A 21,066-nucleotide genomic window follows, 5' to 3' on the forward strand; every position below is an offset into this window, starting at 1 on the left:
ATGGTTTCGTATTTGTAATAATAAAAAATGTTAACATAATATTCCCCACATAGAAATAAATAATATTATGAATTGCTAGTTTGTTTTAGAGAAATGCTAAAGAGTATTAGTGGTGTCTAGCATCATTTTATGTGTCAGTATCGTTATTGGTCCAACTAAGTATCGGGTCTCATATAATTTAATATAATAATTTTTAAAGAGTATCACTAACCAATCGTAACGTAATATGTCAAGAAGATGCTAGACATCATTAGTATTTTATAACAATGCTCTTTATTTTATCTTGGCTACCATCCAAAATTAAGTAACTAGCAATGTAATTAATTAGTTGATAAGCTTTGGAAATTGTTAGTACAATGTCTTTCAAACATGTATGGCAAGCATGAAAGTGCTCTATAGTCTATATTGGAAAATGGAAAAAGGGTATTATTGGTTTAGGGTGGGGCACCACAAACTTAATAATTATAAACAAGAGAATGTCCAACGAATAATATATCTAAATTAATAATTATAAATAAGAGAATTGTTTTTTAAAAAAAAATATTATTAGTGCCTTGTATTCTATTCAGTATTCTATTATTATTAGTGTAATTAAGTATTAACTTCCATATAATTTAAGAAAATAGATTTTAAGGAATATCACTAAGTAACGGATTATGGGACGTCACATATAAAAGGTACTGGATACCACTGGTGTCCAATAATAATACTAAAAAAACTAAATATTTTTTTCTTAATAATTAAGAAAAAACCATAACCCATATCTTTGAATATAATACACTAGAGCAATTATTATTATTTATTTTTATTTTTAAAAAAACAAATAGTTCCCAAAAATTGAGGTAACTATGAAGAAGAGAAAAAGGGAGATGCTAAAATGACAGATATGCCCCCCAAAAAGAAGCAATGAAAATGAGAAGCCAGCTCATGAAAGACATTATGATATTTAAAGGTGAAGCCAACCAATAACAAAAATTAATGTCACTTTCTTGGACCAAATATAGTCTAGTATTCTAAGCATTTGATATTTTAGATAATGCTTTTTTATTTGGACAAGCATTGTGTTGAAATTGACTAGCAAATACTTTATATAAAATCATATACATTAAATGTATATGTTTATTTAGTAAGGTACCCTTTATTAGGCAAATGTGTTCATGAACTAATCAACTTTTTTATTTAGTGAACTATGGTTCATGTTCATGATTAGGAAATTTAAAAAGTTGGTAAAGAATATACATTAATACATAGGTAAATGTTTATTCTCTTCTACATAATAAAAAGCTCATTTTGTAAGCAAGATTTGGTATGTATAAAATATGGTAATAAATAGTGACAAAAGACCAATTTGATTTCTGTAAAACATTAAGAAAGTGGGAAATTTGTACTTGGAAGGCAAACATATATATATATATATATATGTATTTATATATTTTTCTGTAATAGTAAGCAAAGTTAATGTCCCTATTACAAGATATTGGCATTTGTCCAATTCACATTTCCAATCACCCAATTCATTAGAGTCCTCAACATTTAATGTTTGTTTTATTTAGTGCAATAGAGTGAATTAGATCATGAATTTCAGTACTTTTTAAGTCAAGAAGGGAACAAATGGAATATCATAAATTTATAATGTCTACAATAAATTATTTAAAAAATCATAACTAAACTATTTTAGTCAAATATTAGGGAGAGCACAAAATCACAAGTATTCTTTCATAATTCCATTTCCAACTTCCAAGTCTTTTAATTTATAAATGAAGATGAGTTGGTTCATATTCATCTAATCTCCTAATTAAATAGATCGTATTTGTGTTAGATTCTTGATACATTAATTAGTATTCTTATTATGTTCGAATTTGTTTTAATCTTACAGTATTATAACGTATCAATACATAAACATAACACATTTACACGAAATATCAACTTATTCAACATTTACACTCATGAGTATTACTATTAGGTACCAGTAGTGTCCAGTATCTTTATAAGTAGTGCTTCACGATTGGTTAACGATATTGCTTAAATATTATTTTTTAAGTTATATAGGACCCCATACTTAATTACACTAATAACATTATCATCTAGGTACACTACCTTTTAACAATTTTCTATAAAAAAAAAAAAAGGGAAAAAAGAACTCTAAACATGTGACGTAATAATAATATCTTAATGCATAAACAAACACTTATTCTAATATACAAAATCAAATTATTGTTGTCCATAATTTTCTTAATTAATCATAATAAGGAAGAAAAATCATATTAGGTTTCCCACGTGTGACAACATTCACTGTTATTAAAGTGAACATATCATGTGTTGTTGTAATAGTTCTAAATAGTAATTGTGTATAATTTGGTTGATTATTTTGGTCCACATCCATGTGAGAGGTTACAATTAAGAAAGATATTAATTAGAAAGGACTACTAATTAATATAAGATTATATTATGGGCCCTCATTTACAACTAATGAACCGGCCCACGGCCCACCCTTCCAAGGGCCCCAATTACAGATTGTTAACTACACTCAACTACTGTTCGTTCTATGACTTTGGACTTATTACATAGGTTAGAAAATCTTAAAGTCCACAAATATCTAACTTAGCATTTTTTGGTCAAAAAAATAAAATTCAATCCTTTTTTTTTCTTCATGATTTATCCTCATATATAAAATATATTGGTAGATTTGTGTTTTGCTTTGTGAATGAGCACGTGTCACTACATATCGGGTTGGTTTCTCGGGTTTTGAGTTTTCAGGTTCAGGTTCAGGTTTTCGGGTTTTGAGTTTGTGCTTTATAGGTATTGAACCCGCCCATGTTAGGGACCAAGTTTTCGGGTGTCAGGCTCAAGTGGGTCGGGTGCAGGTTGGGACGAGTCTGGGTGGATTGAGATTGGATTTCGGGTTGGGGTAGGCCTTTTGTTTTGAAAAATATCACTTTTTTTTTACATTTTTTAATAAAAGTACATACATCTTTTTGTCTTTAAAAAGGGGGCTCTTGTATATTATATATATAACGGGTCTTTTCAGGTGGGTTTGGGTTTGACCCGAGTTTTCAGGTGTCACAATTTCAAAACCCAAATCAGGCCCAATGGGTAATCGGGTACAACCCAAGCCCAGCCCAATAGGTAATTGGGTGTAACTTGAACCCAACTCGGGTAACTGGGTGTAATCCAAACTCACCCTATAATTTATTAAACCTATTTTTTTTTTTTTGTTTCGAGTCGATCGAGTTTTTCGAGTGAACAGGTTTTCAGGTATAAATGTAACGCCCTAGTCATCAATTGATTATTTTATATTTTTTTTTTCATTTCTTCAATAAATTATTATTATAATATTTAGTATAGATGTAGCATTATATAATAAGCCGTCAAGAACATAGAATGAATGAACATGTTTGAAGAAATGTTTTGATAAAGTGGTGGAAAAGGACGGTTTGGACGGTGGAGAATTGAATGAAATAAATATAAAAATTGAAAACGACATCATAACAATTTCTTATATATAAGATTTGCTTTTGTTGTTAACTTGTTATGTTATGGCTTATAGCATGGTTTGAGTGATTTAGGTATGTAAATCTCCTATGACATGCCAACCCATTTTTCGGTGGTATTGTTAAAGGCAAAGGCCCCATCACACTAAAATAAACCTTCATTTAATTTATTTATTTTTTTTATAATCATGTACATTATAGTTATTTAAAATATTCTGCAAAATTTTGAGTTAATCAAAAAAATTTAACACGCCAAAAAATAGAGTTCAAAAAATCTATTGCATGCGTGATATATATATATTTTATTTTATATACATGTGAAACATGTAGTTTGAACATTAAATTCTATATTATAGATTATTTTAAATTTTTCAAAATTTTAAAACATGTCTTAAATAAATATAACGTATAACTATAACTATAGCGTATATTATTATGAAAAAATAGACTAAAAAATTCTTCTAAATGCTAAAACAATTACTAAAATTATATTACAAATACATTTTTTAAAGTTACACATATATTATTTATCTAACTACATGTATATTTATAGGGACATGATTTTGTCTCGTGATGTACTTTCACGGAATGTATTCCGTGGTACATTAGATGGGTCTCGGGGTACATTAAATGAGTATCATGGTACGTTTCTACTTTTTAACCCTAATTACCCCTAGATCAATCTCAGCCGTCAGATCAAATAAGTCCCTCATCTGACGGCTGCCGTACATCACGGAATGCATTCCGTGAAAGTACAATCACGGGACAAAATCATATCCCTATATCTATAATAAGACATTGTTATTGAATATTAGTGTTCAACAATATCTAGAGGTGGTGGCACTTTATAATAATCTTTTTATAATTAAATTAAAATTTGTAAAATCTGATATTTAAGTACATTAATAATAGTATGATATCTTATAATAATACTGAACTGTCCTTTATTATTTTTCTTTTTAATAAAAGAATTGCTAAAGTACACCTACATTTTAATTTAAGAATTATTACAAAAAAAAAAAAAATTACTAATTATTTGTAAAACATTACATTCATGAAGTAATACTCTTTTAATAAGGTTAATTTATTTAAGCCTTGGTTTCCTATGCCACAATGGAAAAGATTGTGAAGAGGATAAGAGAAATAAGAAAATAAATAAAGTGATAAAAAAACCCAAAAAGTTGAAAGCTACATCACTTATTTGATGTTTCATTCTATGGAAAATGATGTTTCATATCATGGTGGGTCATAATGAAGCCTTTCTCTATATCTTTAGATAAATAGGATATCCATTTTGATCAAATTTTATCAGGAAATTTATCTTTGTTATTCATTTTACACACCCTTTTGAGTTTGAAAATTTTATTTGAGAAAGAAAAATCCTTTAATAATTATTTTTTTTGTTGGGGGTTAACTTGGCATTGGTTTATTTATTGTAAAATAAATAAATGAATGGGGATTTTCTTTTTTATTATTAAACATATACTAATAAATTGGACTTTGATTAAGTTTGCTAGTGGGTTATTTTCTTTTATGACTTTGCTTTTTACTATGTATTTTGGATACAAGAAATCACACTTTCACTTTATTAAAAACTTGGTTCTAATATTTATTTCTAAGTAACATTTTAAAAAGAACATTACTATTAGACACTAGTGGTGCCTAATACCTTCTCGATATATCGTATTGTGATTGGCTAGCGATACTCTCTAAAAATTATTATATTAAATTATATGAGATCCGATAATTAATTGGACCAATAACGATATTAACACGTAGGAGAGTGCTAGGCACTACTGGTGCCCTTTAGCATTTCTCTTTTAAAAAATGTATATAATTTAGAATTGAAGTACTATGCACAATCTTAATTTAATACTAACTTAATTACTTGAAGATTAAAAGTAGAAAAGGTTAAAACAAACTCAACCTCTCTCATCATCCCATTCACTAATGGCTATTCATTTTTTTGTATGGAGAGAATTTAGTTTGCTAGTAAGAAGTGAACCAATCAATACAAATATGATAACAAACACCACAACTTATATTGGAGAACTATTATAATAAATGATAAATAATACACAAATAAAACTCCACACATAAAATTTATAAAGCCTTATTATATATTGGACAAATTGGAATTAGCACTAATCACTTTTTAAATACAATAATTTAATGTTAACACAAACCAAGTAGGCAACCATCTCCCCATCTCCATGGATAAGAAGTTAGAAAAAAAAAATGTATTTTTGTTAAAATTTTTATTTTGGCCCAATTATATTTTTTTTCTCAAATTTCGCCCCTCTTAATTTGCTAGGTTGGCTTTACAAATCACAAAAATTCAAAGAGCTAACACAAATCTTAAATGAGATATCACAACTAGTGTTATTTGTGTAATTTAATAACGGATCTAACATATTTTAATTTAATAATTATTATAATAGATTGTTATTCCACACCAAGCTCTAACAAAATTATTACTTTTAGATCATTTTCAATACAAGATCTAAAACTATTTACAATTGTACTTCAATGCACAAGATGTAAATAAGTAAAATAGTTATTTAATATTTTATTGAAAATATACAATTTTTTTATTATTGTTTAAATAATGGTAATATGGTGAATAAAGTATGTAAAATTTTGTGAAAGTCAAAGAATCATAATAATTAGTGACATAATAGTAAATAAAAAAGTGATACTTATTGTAGGGTAAATTTGACACAATGTTATATTTGTGCCAAATTTAGCACAACTCTTATCATGTTGTAAATTTAGTACACTTTCTTTTCGTGTATGGTTTTGTGGTACTAAATTAGGTATGCAGCAGAATAATAATTTCTGATTATCATTGTACCACATCCTTATGATCAGCATATGTATATGTATTAAATCTTAAATAAATAGTCAAAAATAAAATTTACCTCTGGAAGCTTATTAGGATATCCTTGAATCTTTTCGTATATTGTATCCTTGGATGACGAAGAACTCACACTGTAATTAATAGAATCTTTAACCACACACAAGGAATAGTGTAGGCTATTAGGATATAGTTTGTATGTAATGTTCTTGGTTATTCTCAATACACAAGCAAGAACTCTAAGAGTTGATAATGAAAAAAGATTTAATCAGATTAATCCCTTAGAGTTCCTTAAAATATTGCGTATATATTTTAAGGTTTATTTGGTATGTATAAAATAAAACCAATAAAGATTTTATTTAAATTAATATTTGAATTCAAACAATAAATTAAATTATATTTAATTATTTGAATAAATATTTATAACCGAATCTGTTATAGATATTTAGGTTTAAATTAAATATCTAATAACCAATTGAAGGAATCTCTCAACCACTTGAGAGAATATTTTAACAATTTTGAGGGAATATCTCGACCAACTTAAATATCTATAACTACATTTCAAATTCAAATTTGAATAAATATTTATCTTTTGAATTAATTATTTAACACAAAAACAAATCCAATGGGGACATCCTACATTAGGGGAGCCTATTAATGTGTCTTAACACAGTGTAGGTGGCGCCACCTTTATCTTAACCAGATATTGGTGGTGTTTTTTATCTATAAATTTTTTGTCATTTCCTAAATTTATTAAAATAAATAATTATTATTTTGACAAATTAAAATAGATTTTTCTGAACATCAATATACAACTTCTATCCTTACCCTTGACAATGTATTAAGGTGGAGATTCAGGGACTATGGACCTATAATTCTAAGCTCTAATAAACTAGATTATTTATTGAATCTCATCAACCATATAATCATGTTTATTAATTCCATGATTACTCCACTATAAATATGGAATTGAACTCTTAGTAATTATAGAATTATATTTACTGAGTTTTACTACAGTGTCCATTAATATAATCAATTCTAGTGATTAGCCATTCTTGTGTCAGTTCGTAATTAATTTTTGTCATATTACTGTTTTACCCTTCTAATTACTTTTTTTTTATCCTTTAGTACTGTTAATTCACTAGTAAAAGTATAATTTAGATCTAATCTAAATTTGTGCACAACTTTTTAGTTCCAAAATTAACATTTAAAGGGAACAAATATTCGATCCATTAGGAAAATTAAGATTCTATAATTGTATATCATGTTCCCAATCATCTGTACTACTAGATTCCCAAAACATAAGTTGTAAGAATCATCTTCTCTGAGAAACTTTAACTAGTGAATTAAAGAAACTAATAAGATGAACATGAGTTTGTGATTACTCAAGATTCATGTTGATCTACTATTGATAATTTTTATGACATGAATTATGTATTTATAGTAAACAACATGTTTGATAAAGGCAACTTAATTTCATATCGGTACATGTCATATATAATATTTATTATATACAACACCTTTATTTAGATGTTATACTACATCAGCAATTTGAATCGAGATTGCTTAACTGAATAACGGGCATCAGTGAATTATACTAGCAACCGTTAGTTAAAGATTCTATAATTTTAATATATTCCTCACTGCTTTATTCATGCCTAAGTGATCTTAATTTTCCGTTCAATACAAATTACAACCTCATCTATATATAATTGTCAACAATGATAATACCCTTGCATTTTTCATCATCTTTTTCAAATGACTGCATTGCTATTTGCTAATGACAATGAACATTGTTATTGTGTACTAGTAATGTCTAGCACCGCCTAAAGGTTGGGCTCTGCTATTGGTTAGCGATATTCTCTTAAAGTTATTACATTAAATTATATGGGATTCGATACTTAATTGTACTAATAGAGATATTACACATAGGAGGGTGTGAGGCACCACTAGTGCCTTTTAGCATTTCTCAATGAAAATAGGGTAAATACTATTTTAGATCTTATATTTTATAAAAATTACTGTTTGAACTCCTCATTTTATTATATGAAAATTCAGACCTTGTATTTTTTAAAATTGTACAAAATAGACCCTGAACTTAATTTTCGTTAATTTTTAAATAACCAACCTAAAGCCAGTTTCTAGCATGAATATGTGCATAAAAAATAACTAGTCTTTTTGTAACATCTCCAGATCAGATTATTATTGAGTTTTAATTTGACAAAAATTGACTCAACATCTATTTTGTACTAGTTTATAAATTCAGGGTTTAAATTATTATTTAACAAAATAAATAGTCTAGTCAATAACTTTATTAAAATATAAGATCTAAAATGGTATTAACCCATAAAAATAGGGGGATTTCATTTGCACCCCATAAAGCTATAAGTACACTCCATTTTAATAATCACTACAAAAAATCTTACTTTTAGCCACGGCAAAACTTATGACTAAAAGTAAAAAAAAGTGTGACTAATTATAAATCTTCATTTTTATTTTGTGACTAAAATGTGTATAGCTAAAAGTATTAGTCACAAAAATTACAATTTGTTGTGAATAAAAATTACAAGTATTGTGACTAAAACTAAATTAGTGACAACTTGTATCTAAAAGTTATGTTTTAGTCACAAGTAAATTTTTATTGTGACTAAAAGTCACATTTATTCACAAAAAATTTATGTTGTAACTAAAAGGTTGTCACGTAATTTTTTTTTTTTGTAGTAAATTTTTATTTTATATAAAATATATATCTTTAATTTATACTATTTTTTTTTAAAGTTTTTTCCTTCTTGTCTATTCTTACAAAATATACTTATAAAATAAAAATAAAATAAAATATATTTTAAATATTAAAATAAAAAATGCGAAAAAAATTATATTAAAAGTGATTTTTAAAATTAATTTAAGTTCATTATTTTCAATATTTTATGGGGTAATAAAATTTCACTTAAAATATAGTGGTGGCTTCACATAAATTGAAGAGTAAAACTACACTTTCACTACAATTATATTAGCCAAGAGCAAAAAGGGTATTAATTTCACTTTACCTAGTCTTTGTTTAGCTGCAATGAATGGTATACTAGCTAGATATATAGTCATAGTAGTAAGTAGTAACACACTTTTGTATTGTGGCAAAAGACTTCTTTTCTCTTTTGACCCTTAAAAGACCAAAAAGAACAATTAGAAATAATAATAATAATAATAAAAAAGTTTATATCTATTTTATTATGTATTTTCTTTTCCTTCATTTAATTCCTATATACTTTACAAGTGTTTGTCATTGCAGTATGAACAAGCTCAGAGTGGTAATAATAGTAATGTAAAAGTAGTTCCTTATAAAAGAAGAAGAAGAAGAAGAAAGAATATATATATAAGTGGACTTCTTTGCCCATTTTCCATAAAGAGATTCAATCATAATGAAAAAAGTACTAGTCTACCTTAACTTAACAGTTCAATGAAAAATAGCAGGAATGTTACTTTTATCCCTATAGCATTTATGTTTTTGTTATATGGAATAATTATAACCGGATTTTATTTTGGAATTATTTTTAAAAAATGTAAAGAATCAACAACAAAAATAAAGATATGGTTGTAAATTTTAAATATTTTTACGGTATTTAAGATTTTATTTATATTAAATCAGGGTCTTATTTTTACTATTTTAGAAAATATAGGGTCTATTTTTTTTTTATTTAACAAAACTAATAATCTAATTGGTAATTTTTACAAAACACAAGGTCCAAAATAGTTTTTAGGGCCTTTTTCTTTTTTACACTTCAAAACAGTTTGTTTTTGCATTTTTACGAAATTAGGCATAGAAACCCATATTGCAACTAGCGCTGCAACCTATATTGCAACAAAAAATCGTATAGAAACCTCTATTGCAACTAGCGCTGCAGCCACTTTAGAAACCCAAACCGTAAATTTAAAAATAAAGTTAAAATAATAGTATATAAGATAATTCCTTTAGTTTTTATCCCTTTTTATTTTGAACAATAGTTGAAAATTAACATTCAATGCAATAAATCACAAATATTTGGACATAATTATTAAAAATAAACTTATGAAAGAAAAACTAGGGTTTATATAAATTTGGATTTCTTTATTTTCTCCACATAACAATTCGGACTTTGAGTTTTGAATAATTATAAACATAACTATTTATTTGTAAATTGGTAAAAGTTTGTACCCTTATTTCAAATTTGATCAACAAAATACCCAAAATTAGTTTGTATTTTCTGACTGTATTCATAAAAGAAGATTTCAAATTGTTGAATTAAGGTATTATTTTACAAATAAAAGATCTTATTTATAATTAAATAAAATTTAGAGTTAAACTAATATTAAAAAAAAAAGTACATATACTCTAAACACTATTATTTGAAAAATGAAATTTATTATTTTTGTAAAAGATTTTAATATAACATTAATTCATTTACAAAAATCCTATTATTGCATTAAAGACTTAATAAATATAAATCTCACATTTCATTGAATTAAAAAATATATACTCTAAACACTATTATTTGAAAATGAAACTTAATATAGATGTTGAATTAGACTCTGCTTCAAGAACCATCTAGGTGTGGATGCTATTGTTTGAGATCATCAAGGCCATGTGATTGCTGCTCTCTCGAAGCTAGTATAACGATATTTCCGTTCAGATAAAACGGAAGATAAAGCCCTTTTTCATAGCTTCAATTGAGCGCTGCAGGAGCATTTAGCATATTACACATATTGAAATAGATGCACTAAGAGTCTTTGATGCTTTGAATTCAATATTAACGGACTTATCTTATTTCTCAAATTTAGTCCTATATATTTATTGTTTTTTATTTTTTTTCCTGATATTTTAGAGTTGGATGAAACATTTGTCGGATAGAAGAAATTCCTTATGCTATTTTCACCTATGTTGTAAGCTTTTCAAAAAAAAAAAAAAAAAACCTTTTCAACAGTGTAAACTGTAAACCTTTTCAAAAACCTTTGCAAAATAATTTCAACAGTGCAAAAGTTCAAGTTACATAATCCAAAATCAAAATTGACTAACTTCCACACTCTCCCTGGAACAACTTGGGCCTGGGCTTCATGGGCTTATGAAAACTAGGCTGTAGTCTCACCATTTCCTTCAAAACCTCAATAAGTTTAGTCTCGAATCGATCTCAAATGAGAATCTGTTTTTATTTTTATTTTTTTTGAAAATATATAATACCAAATTAGTGTATATAGATATAACTATTTATTTGTAAATTGGAAAAATTTTACATCTCAAATTTGGTCATCAAAAAAACAATATTATTTGAAAAATGAATTTTATTGTTGCTCACTATAATTTAAGTGACATAGTAATCCAAGGAGTGAAAAATAAAAAAAAAATTGACTAACTTCCACACTCGTTCTCTACTTTTTTCTTCTTTTGTTTCTTCAACAACTTGGGCCTGGGCTTCATGGGCTTAAGAAAACTAGCCTGTAATCTAACCATTTCCCTCAAAACCCCAATAAGCCCAGCTTCAATCTCAGGCCCATTGGGCTCAAGAACCCTGAGAGTCCTGGCCACAGCTTCCATGGTACTCACACACCCACCAAACGGCTCCTTCCTCAGAATCAGATCAGAATCGTAAATACTCCCACCAATCTCATTCTCATCGAAATCCAAGCAAACCCTCTTCGCAAATTTACCCAAATACCCTTCGCTGGCACTGACCATCTCCTTGGCGTGCTTCCACGTGGCGTCGAACACGATCAGGACCTTAGGGGTGTCCTTGTCCCTCAGTTGGGATAAGTTGACGGCGGGCGAGGTTTGGGTCGAGGGGAAGAGGTAGATGGCGGAAGGTGGCGATTGGTCGAGGAGCGGTGAGTTGCCGCGGCGGAGACGGCGGCCGACGAGGGCTGTTGTGTTGGTTAAGCATTTGGTGAGGATTGGTGTGGTGGAGAGCTTGTGTTGGGCCTCGTGTGGGTGGTGGAGGATTATGATTTGGGTTGTTATTTCAATGGGCTGGGCTGGAAGTTTGTGGCAGATGCAAACTGGATTGGGCCTTGTGCAGTTCTCGCATATGGGCCTTCGGCCCGTTTGTGGAGCGGCGGAGGAGGAGGTAGTGGAGAGTGAGACTTGAAAGAGGTCTTGCTCTTGCTCCATTTTGTGGGAGTGGAGAGAGTGAATGTGGGAGTGGTGGAAGTTGTCTCTTATAAGTAGGAACTTTTTGAGGCTTAAAGTCTTATAAAAGTCGTTTATTTTAGTTTATATGGTTTTTAGCCAATTGCCCACAATCCAAATTTTGGATTTCATATGTCCCATACATTAAAATTCACTTTTTTTTTTAGGTTTCCAAACAACATCTTTTAGTAGGGAATCATACGGGTTGGGAATTGGCGAGGAGTGTTCCCTTGTTCCTATCTCCATTAAAAGTTTTAATTTTATCCCCGCTTATTCCTCATCGAAAATAGGGCGAGATATCTCCTAATGAGGGCGGACATGGATGGGAGAATCTTATAATAAATATGGGGACAGAACGAGAAATCTCTTAATAAAATGTATAAAATAAAAATTTAAATATGTAAAAATATTAAATTACATAATAATTATTATTATTCAATAAATTAATTATTACACAACTTAAAAATTAGAATATTAATATACTACAAAAATACAAACATAAATTATAAAATATTATTAGAAATATAAAATAAAATATTAAATTGGTCCCTGTCGAGAGTGGGGAGTGTGATTCCCGTTCTTGACTCGTTTAACATTCGGGGACAAAAAATAATATCTGTCCTTACCATATTTCCTATTTAGACAGAAAATTTCCGTTCTATTATCTATGGACGAAATGTATTATATTCCTAGTTTTTTTAGAAAATTAAATCTATAAATTTATTACAGTTTTTAAGAAAAAATTTGTCCATTTAAAAAAACAAGGCAAATAGAGTACAAAATTTGTAAAATAATCACATGATGAATGAGGTTACATATGGTATTGAATTCTCACTCTTTCAATATAAGCTCTCTAACATATTTCATGATTTGTGTGACTAAATGAAATTATTTTACTAATAATTTTTTTTCTTATATATTTAGTAGGATTTGTTTGGAAAGTAATGTAAACTTGATTTTATTGTTTGCTCATGTAATACAAGATTTTAGGGCTCGTTTGGAACGACGTATTAGGTCGTATTGTATTGTATTATATTGTATTATATTGAATTGTATTTTATGCAATATTTTTATGTTAAACTATATGTGGTATTAACTTTTATGGACACTTAAATATATAATATTTTCCATTCAAAAAAAATATATATAATATTTTAGTATAAATTAAAATTTAACATAGTATTATATAAAAATATGATATATAATCCAATTCAATATAATACAATACAATACAATACGACCTAATACGGCGTTCCAAACGAGCCCTAAAGCTTTGCTTTTCCTTTTTCAAAGTGTTTATGATGTTTTTGTTAAACTATCAATTAATTTGATAGTTCATAATTTTATTAGAGTTTCTATTTTATATTCTGATTGTGGTTTCAGATTTATTACTTACTTTACTAAAGTTAATAATTAATAAAGTGTAATTTTTTATTAAAAAAATGTAAACTTCTAAAAGGTTACTAAAGTTGTGAGTCTATAACTAGTATAAACTTAAGTACTGTACCAGTAAAATTGAAATTTTCGTTCACTCTAAACTCAATAATGAAACTCAAAAGATTCCCTTCCTGTGGCGTTTGGTTGGAGGTAATGAAATGGAATGGAAAGGAAAGAAAACAATCTTCATTCCATTCTTTTATTTGGTTGCATATTAAAGTGTTGGAATATCATTCCAATGAAATGTCCTTTTCACCATTTTAGTGGAATAATTATTCCATTTTAAAATGGAAGGAAAGACCATTCCAATGCATGATGAAAAAAAAAATTTAATAATTATTTTATCAATTTTTTATATACATTTTAAATTTTATTTCATTTCATTCTCATTTCCATTTCTATTATTATGTTTTCATTACTTCTAACCAAATCCATTTAAAATGTAACTAAAACAACTCCCACATCAAACCTCTATAAACAACCCTTTTTCACATCACATTTGAATCAAAAGTGAAATTCATTTAATAAATAATAAAAAAAAAACCTAAATTAGTTGTTCTAGCTCACAGTCACACCAACAACAACAGTTGCTGCCATTCCCGTTGCCTACCGCCGGTACCGTCACCGGTGGGCCACAGTGATCCTTCAAAGGAATATCTTGTGAAGACATCATCAATTCATGATGAAAGATTTGATTAAACAATCGCTAAGGTAAGACAATAACAGCTGTTTCACTTTCCACCATTAGATTAAGTTTGATCCGATGGTCTTAAAATACTCCTACCGTCTTCTAAATTTCAACTCTTTCTTTCTTTCTTTCTCAGTTACTCAAATCTCTAAAGAGGAATTCAGTTTGGTTGTGGGGTTGGTGAGCAAAGGTGTTGTCGAATTTCACTCATAAACAATCATTATTAATTCACTACTCACAGTCACAGGTATGAATTTTGAAACGAGGATTTATTTTTCCCTCTTCATAATTTTGTGGTTTATTTTATCTCCTTCGAATTCTGTTTTGTTGTATTTATTTGTTGAATTGTAATGAATTATCAATCTACTGTTCTATCCCAGTTATTATTATATGATATTGCTTCAATCAGGAATATGCTTTGTATTTTGAGTGGTACTATTTATCTTACTTAGTTTGAATATGATGTATTCTGAATTTCAAAGACTGTGTAATTTATGTTCTGTGATCGAGCTTTGCTATGAGGCACCCAACCCATGGTGCCTATCACCGCGATGAACTATCGATTTATAATATAAAGTAAGTGAGACTCGATATTAAGTTACACCAATAACGATATTACACATCACAAGGGGTGATAAGATTATTATTAAGAATAATGCTATGTTTTGTGGTATATACAGATGTGTTTTTTCCACTCCTTTAGTTACTGTTGTTTTGTTTTGGTTTTGGTTATATACTCTTAAAGTTTATTATATTGTGTAATTAAAGTAAAAGTAACTAAACTAACCTTTTTTTGTTCTTCTAACTCTTCATAGTTTTATGCTTGAAACTTCATATGAATTGGACACTTTGGGTTAATTTGAATTTCAGATTTCTACCATTTGAATATGTTGTAAACTGTGTAGTTCTTTATACCCTTGTGCTGTGGATGCCTATTCATTGGAAATGGATGCACCTGTTAAAATTGTGTTTAGTAATGTAGACAACTTTTTTTTAACTTTTTCATTGGGTATATTCTGTTAAAATACAAGAATTTGTTAAAAACACAAGAAGGTTAGGTTAGATAGACATTTATTTAATAGGTTAAATACTATTTGATTTATTTCTTCTTGTTATTTAAGCTTTTGAGTGTTTATTTTGCTTCTGTTGTATATCTAATCTTCTTTCTCTTTCATCAATTAAAGTTTGTGAGAACCATTTTCCACCTTTTCTCTTACAGCATTTGGGCATGTGTTTCTGTTTTCAGGGATGGAAAGTGGTTTCCCCACAAATGGCACTATGTCTATATTGTGTGGTCAAGGGACATGCTTGCTTTCCAAGACATTAACGAGACAGATGTCTTTTAAACTAAAATCAGAAGCTATGAAGTTTGACCTTTGCCATGGTCTTGTTTCGCATCAGCCTTTTCAGGTATGTAAGGAAAGAAGATCAGAATTTTATCTTTGAGGAATCTTGTACATTATTGTGTTTGTGTTTGTAACCACGGTTTTCCTCCGCCATAAGTGAGGGTTCTCCTCTCAATATACTTGGGAGGAGGTCACTCATGGACATGTGGCCTCTGTCTCTTTTTCAAAAGTATGCTTTCTCTCTAATCTTTTGTCCAAAAAAACAAAGAAAACTTTAGGAAGCCCCAAGTGAACAAGGATAATGTCTCAGCATAAATATATATATGAACTGAAATGGGATTTAATGAATATGATTTTCCTGCTTTGAACTGAAAAAAACCTTCCATTCTGTAAAGCCTATGATACCTTTATACCATAACAAACAACCAAAAGAGATAAAGGTTTTGTTTGTCTGTGATCACATTTTACCAGTGTTGTCATACTGTCACCCTTACCAATGTCAGGAATTATAATGTTTTTAGTTATTTAAGTATGATTTTTGCTTTTTGATTACTAGGAAAATGTAGAAAGCCTGGCTGGGAGAGTGAAAGCTCTAATATGGTATTATGAAGTGTAAACTCACAAAAGCTTGCTGATTCAGACTTGAATGGTCAACTTATCTAAAAGCATATTTGGGGTGCAAGTCATACCCTCACAAACCAACCAACCCAGTTTTTGTCTTAGTCCTGGCTCAGACTTTTTCTTTAAAAAAACAACTCTCAAGTGGAACTTGTGAGTAGTGTTTCATTTTTACCCAACTAGTTCTGTAAATATTTTCTCATTGATGGAATTGACCACTTCCAATTTCATGCAGGTTTTGACTTGTAAGGAACTCTATGTTGGGGGCTCTTCACATAAAAGGTGCACTTTAAGCTATTCAAAATGCTGTAAGTGAAGGCATCCTTATTATGCAATTTAAGCATTGTTTTTTTTTTTCAGCTCCATGTGCTACTGCTCTGTTCTGTTGATATTTTTGCTTTTGTCACTTCAGAACACAATTTATTATAAAATTTTAAGTTGCTTGTCTACTATAAACCAAAACATTAACATACAGCATATTAAAGATTGTGTGAAATTATAATTTCATTTGCCGAAAACAATGACCCTTGGTTGTTTGTTTCTTTTGATAGTAGCATGTTTAATGTGCCAACCTGTTTCATTTCTCATCATAGCTGTGATGATTGCTCTGGCTGCAAATCAGTTGAATTACCAATGATTAATACTATTTGAGTTGCAGACACAACTAAAAAAAGTTACATTTTATGCTACTCGTCAGCAAATCCCCCATTTTGTTCTTTTGGTGGCTTCCTTAGGAGGCTATAAAAAGTAATTCTAATGTGTTCTTTACTAATAGCTTGAAACCATATTGTTACTTCTGTACTGCATAATCATACCAAAGTGTCATTGTGATTTTTTATTTCCCTTTAGTAGTAAATTATACTATATTGCTGTGTGGTTAGGGATGTAGTTTGCTCTCACAAGGTCTGGTGTTCAAGTTCTTGTTACATTTTTACTACTTCTCAAATATTGTAGGGATATGAGGAAGCTTAGTTTAAGAAAATACTGTAATGTAGTTAAATAGTTTGATTTAATACAATTATCTGTGTTGCTCCTCTTAACAATTTTGTACTTATCAATACTATTATTATTCTCCATTTCTTATACAGCCGCTCACAATAGATATCATTCCATTCCAAGGAAGCATGACATTGTATCATGGTGTTATTCTGATAAACAGGAGAAACCTAACATACCACTTTTTGATGTGACAATGAAAAAACAAGATAAGATCCCCAGGCATGTAATTATGAGATCTGAACTTACCGGCACGGGCATTCCTGAGGCTGCTTCCCCATTAACAGGTTTTTTTCTGATAACTTTGTTTTGGCGCAATTTCCTGATAAGAACCTGCTGCCAATTTCTCAAGCAGTAGCAAAATAATAACAAGAACCAATAAAACAGTAGCAAAATTAGGAATTGTATATTGAATGTATGAGATAGTTACAATTGATGGGAGCACTTAGGCTCCTTTGATGCAAAGAGTGACTACTCATACCTTGCATATCATTCTATTCTCCACTCAATAACATTCATAATACGATGACAGTTATACCCTTCCCTACTAACTACGGTGTCTATCATTTCCTTTTTACAATCTGTAGTTCCAATTCTCATATGTTTTCTTACTAATATTTTCGTAAAATGCAGATATAAGTTTGCGCTCCAAAGTTCGAGGGATTTGCTTCTATGCTGTTACTTCTGTAGTCGCAATTTTCCTATTTGTGGTGATGCTGGTGGAGCATCCTTTTGTACTCTTGCTGGATCGATACCGAAGAAAAGCTCATTATTTTATTGCTAAAATGTGGGCAAGTTCAACAGTCAGTCCATTTTTTAAGATTGAAGTTGAGGGATTGGAGAATTTGCCTTCGCCGGATACTCCAGCTGTTTACGTCTCAAACCATCAGAGCTTTCTAGACATATATACTCTTCTCACTCTTGGTAGAACCTTTAAGTTTATCAGCAAGACTAGCATATTTCTCTTTCCAATTATTGGATGGGCCATGTTTTTGTTGGGTGTGATTCCTCTAAAGCGCATGGACAGCAAAAGTCAGTTGGTATTTCTTTCCCTTTTAATCCTAATTGATGATGTAGTAAAAGTGTGAAAATCATTTGTTCTTTAAACCGATATTTAGAGTTTCTTCGAACTGAGTGCTTTTCTTTTTTACATGTAGGACTGTTTCAAGCGCTGCATTGATCTTGTAAAGAAGGGGGCCTCTGTATTTTTCTTCCCCGAGGGAACACGGAGTAAGGATGGAAAGTTAGGTGCTTTTAAGGTTAGATTATCTCTGCTGGTTGTGGTTGTTCGAAATTTAGAAACATTCAAGATATACTTCTTTTGATGATCTGTGAAATACATTTAGCTGTTATGAGTCACTGATTATTTTCAGAGCAAGATATACTTCTTTGCACATAACTTTATAGAAGAGGATAAAATGGTTTAGAGATTCTTGCCATTTTTTCTGAATTTATTTTCTTCCATTTATGTTGAAAATGCAGAAAGGCGCATTCAGCATTGCAGCGAAAACCAAAGTGCCAGTAGTGCCTATTACCCTTATCGGAACTGGTAAACTCATGCCTCCGGGTATGGAGGGTATTTTGAATACTGGATCTGTTAAAGTCATTATTCATAAGTCCATAGAAGGAAGTGATCCACAAGTACTGTGCAATGAAAGTAGAAACATAATTGCAAATGGCCTTCTCAGTCATCTTGCCTGAGATACTCACTCACTCACACTTTTTGTTTGGTCTGCATGACTTGATGCTAACCTCAAGGTGAGAATCTGAAGTTAGTTCCTAATGGTATATTTTCGTCTTGGTGTCTGTGGCCGGTATGGTCAATTTTGGTTTTGTAAGACTAGTACAGTTCGTTTTGTTTTTGTATGGTTAATTTAGTTTGAATTGTATTAGTTTTGATAGTGTAACGATATTGTGATTATGTTCATAATGAGAAAATTTGCGGCTAAACTTCGTATGTTTCAATTGTTATACATTTGACTCTTTTTTTTTTTTTGGCAAAACCCCTTCGATGTATTTCACATTGACAAATGAACTTTGTTGAATCTTCAAGAATATGAACTTTTTTCGATCTGCTTGAAGTGTGTTTGCTTTCTCCCGAAATAATACTTGAACTATTTTCTCCCGTAGGCTTGCACTTTGTTCTCCTCCTTTGTAGAATTCTTTGAAGATTAAAGACAATTACAAAAAGATTAAAACATCAGAGGTATAGCTGAACAATCTAACCTCTAAACAACAACAACAACAACAAAAAAAAAAACTCTTTTACACAATATGAAATGAGATACAAAAGGACTCAATCAATCCTAGTAGCCAATATGAGAATTTATAGTCAACATATTATTTTTTTTTTTATTTTAAAAAAATCACAATTATTTTATTTTGTTTATATAATGGAAAAAAAAATCAAATTGATTAAATTATTATAATAAAATTATTTTTTACTACTATATTTTAAAGGATATATTTGTCTTTTTATTTCGAATTGATAAAAAAAAAAGTTTTATTTCCATCTCGTAAATTTTAGAGGAAATTACACTCTGTACTCTTTTTATATTGTTCTCTTTTATTTTTACTTTCTTTTTTAAAGTCTATCATTTTTACCTCTTTTTTTAAATATTGTACCAATTTTGCTCCTGTCATTTCAAGATAGTGACTCTTTTAGGGTATTTTGGGTACAATACATATAAAAAGAGGTATGTTTCAAATAAATATAAAATTAGAGATTAATTTGATTAATTGATTAATAAAAGGGGTATTTTTCAACTTACCCCTAAATTTAATTATTAATAATTTTTATTTTATATAAAATTTATATTTTTAATTTTATACTATTTTTTTTTTCAAATTCTTCCTTCTCATATCGTTAGAGAATATACTTATAACATAATTTAATAAAAATTAAGAATAAAAAGATTATATGAAAACAAATTAAAAAATGTGGAATAAAAATTAAGACACAAATTTAATTTAAAGTATTATACGAAATTTTATTTAAAATATATATATAGATTTTAAAAAAATATGAAAATAAAATTAGAATAACTATTGATATTTAGAGAAAATAATGTGAAAAAGAATTGAAAAAAATTATTAAAAATGATTTTTAAAAATTAGTTAAATTTTTCTAAAAAAAATTAAGGTGTATTTATAAATTATAATTTAGGGAAATTCTACAATGCACCCCCTTAAAATGGATACATTGATGCACCCTTGTTTGTTTTAGCACCCGAAATAATTTTTTAGTCAAATTTTTTCTCATGGCTGTATACGTTATAGTTATTTAAGACATCCTACAAAATTTTAAGAAATTTGGAAAAGTTTAATACGCCGAAAACTACGTTCAAACAGTGTGTTGCACGCGTGACTATTTTATTTTATACGCGTGTAAAATATACTGTTTGAACATTGTTTTTTATATTGTAAATTATTCAAAATTTCTCAAAATTTTGTAGGTTATCTTAAATAGCTATAACGTACAT

At 29.0% G+C, this 21,066-nt stretch overlaps 2 protein-coding genes across 2 annotated transcripts; one reads left to right on the plus strand and one right to left on the minus strand.

The window, feature by feature from the left end:
• Positions 1-11,561: 11,561 nt before the first annotated feature.
• Positions 11,562-12,567, minus strand: LOC115709012 (tRNA-uridine aminocarboxypropyltransferase A). The gene has a single exon (XM_030637032.2). It carries the CDS (start codon positions 12,479-12,481, stop codon positions 11,726-11,728), a length of 756 nt encoding a protein of 251 aa, XP_030492892.2. The 5' UTR covers positions 12,482-12,567; the 3' UTR covers positions 11,562-11,725.
• Positions 12,568-14,377: 1,810 nt separating this feature from the next.
• Positions 14,378-19,534, plus strand: LOC115711604 (1-acyl-sn-glycerol-3-phosphate acyltransferase BAT2, chloroplastic). The gene is made up of 8 exons (XM_030639972.2): positions 14,378-14,647; positions 14,761-14,871; positions 15,871-16,034; positions 16,824-16,896; positions 17,677-17,871; positions 18,218-18,624; positions 18,742-18,843; positions 19,067-19,534. The coding sequence occupies exons 3-8, from the start codon at positions 15,873-15,875 to the stop codon at positions 19,283-19,285; spliced, it is 1,158 nt and encodes a 385-aa protein (XP_030495832.2). The 5' UTR covers positions 14,378-14,647; positions 14,761-14,871; positions 15,871-15,872; the 3' UTR covers positions 19,286-19,534.
• Positions 19,535-21,066: the final 1,532 nt, after the last annotated feature.

Source organism: Cannabis sativa, chromosome 3 (assembly GCF_029168945.1).
Source record: "Cannabis sativa cultivar Pink pepper isolate KNU-18-1 chromosome 3, ASM2916894v1, whole genome shotgun sequence".
NCBI classification, from domain to species: Eukaryota; Viridiplantae; Streptophyta; class Magnoliopsida; order Rosales; family Cannabaceae; genus Cannabis; species Cannabis sativa.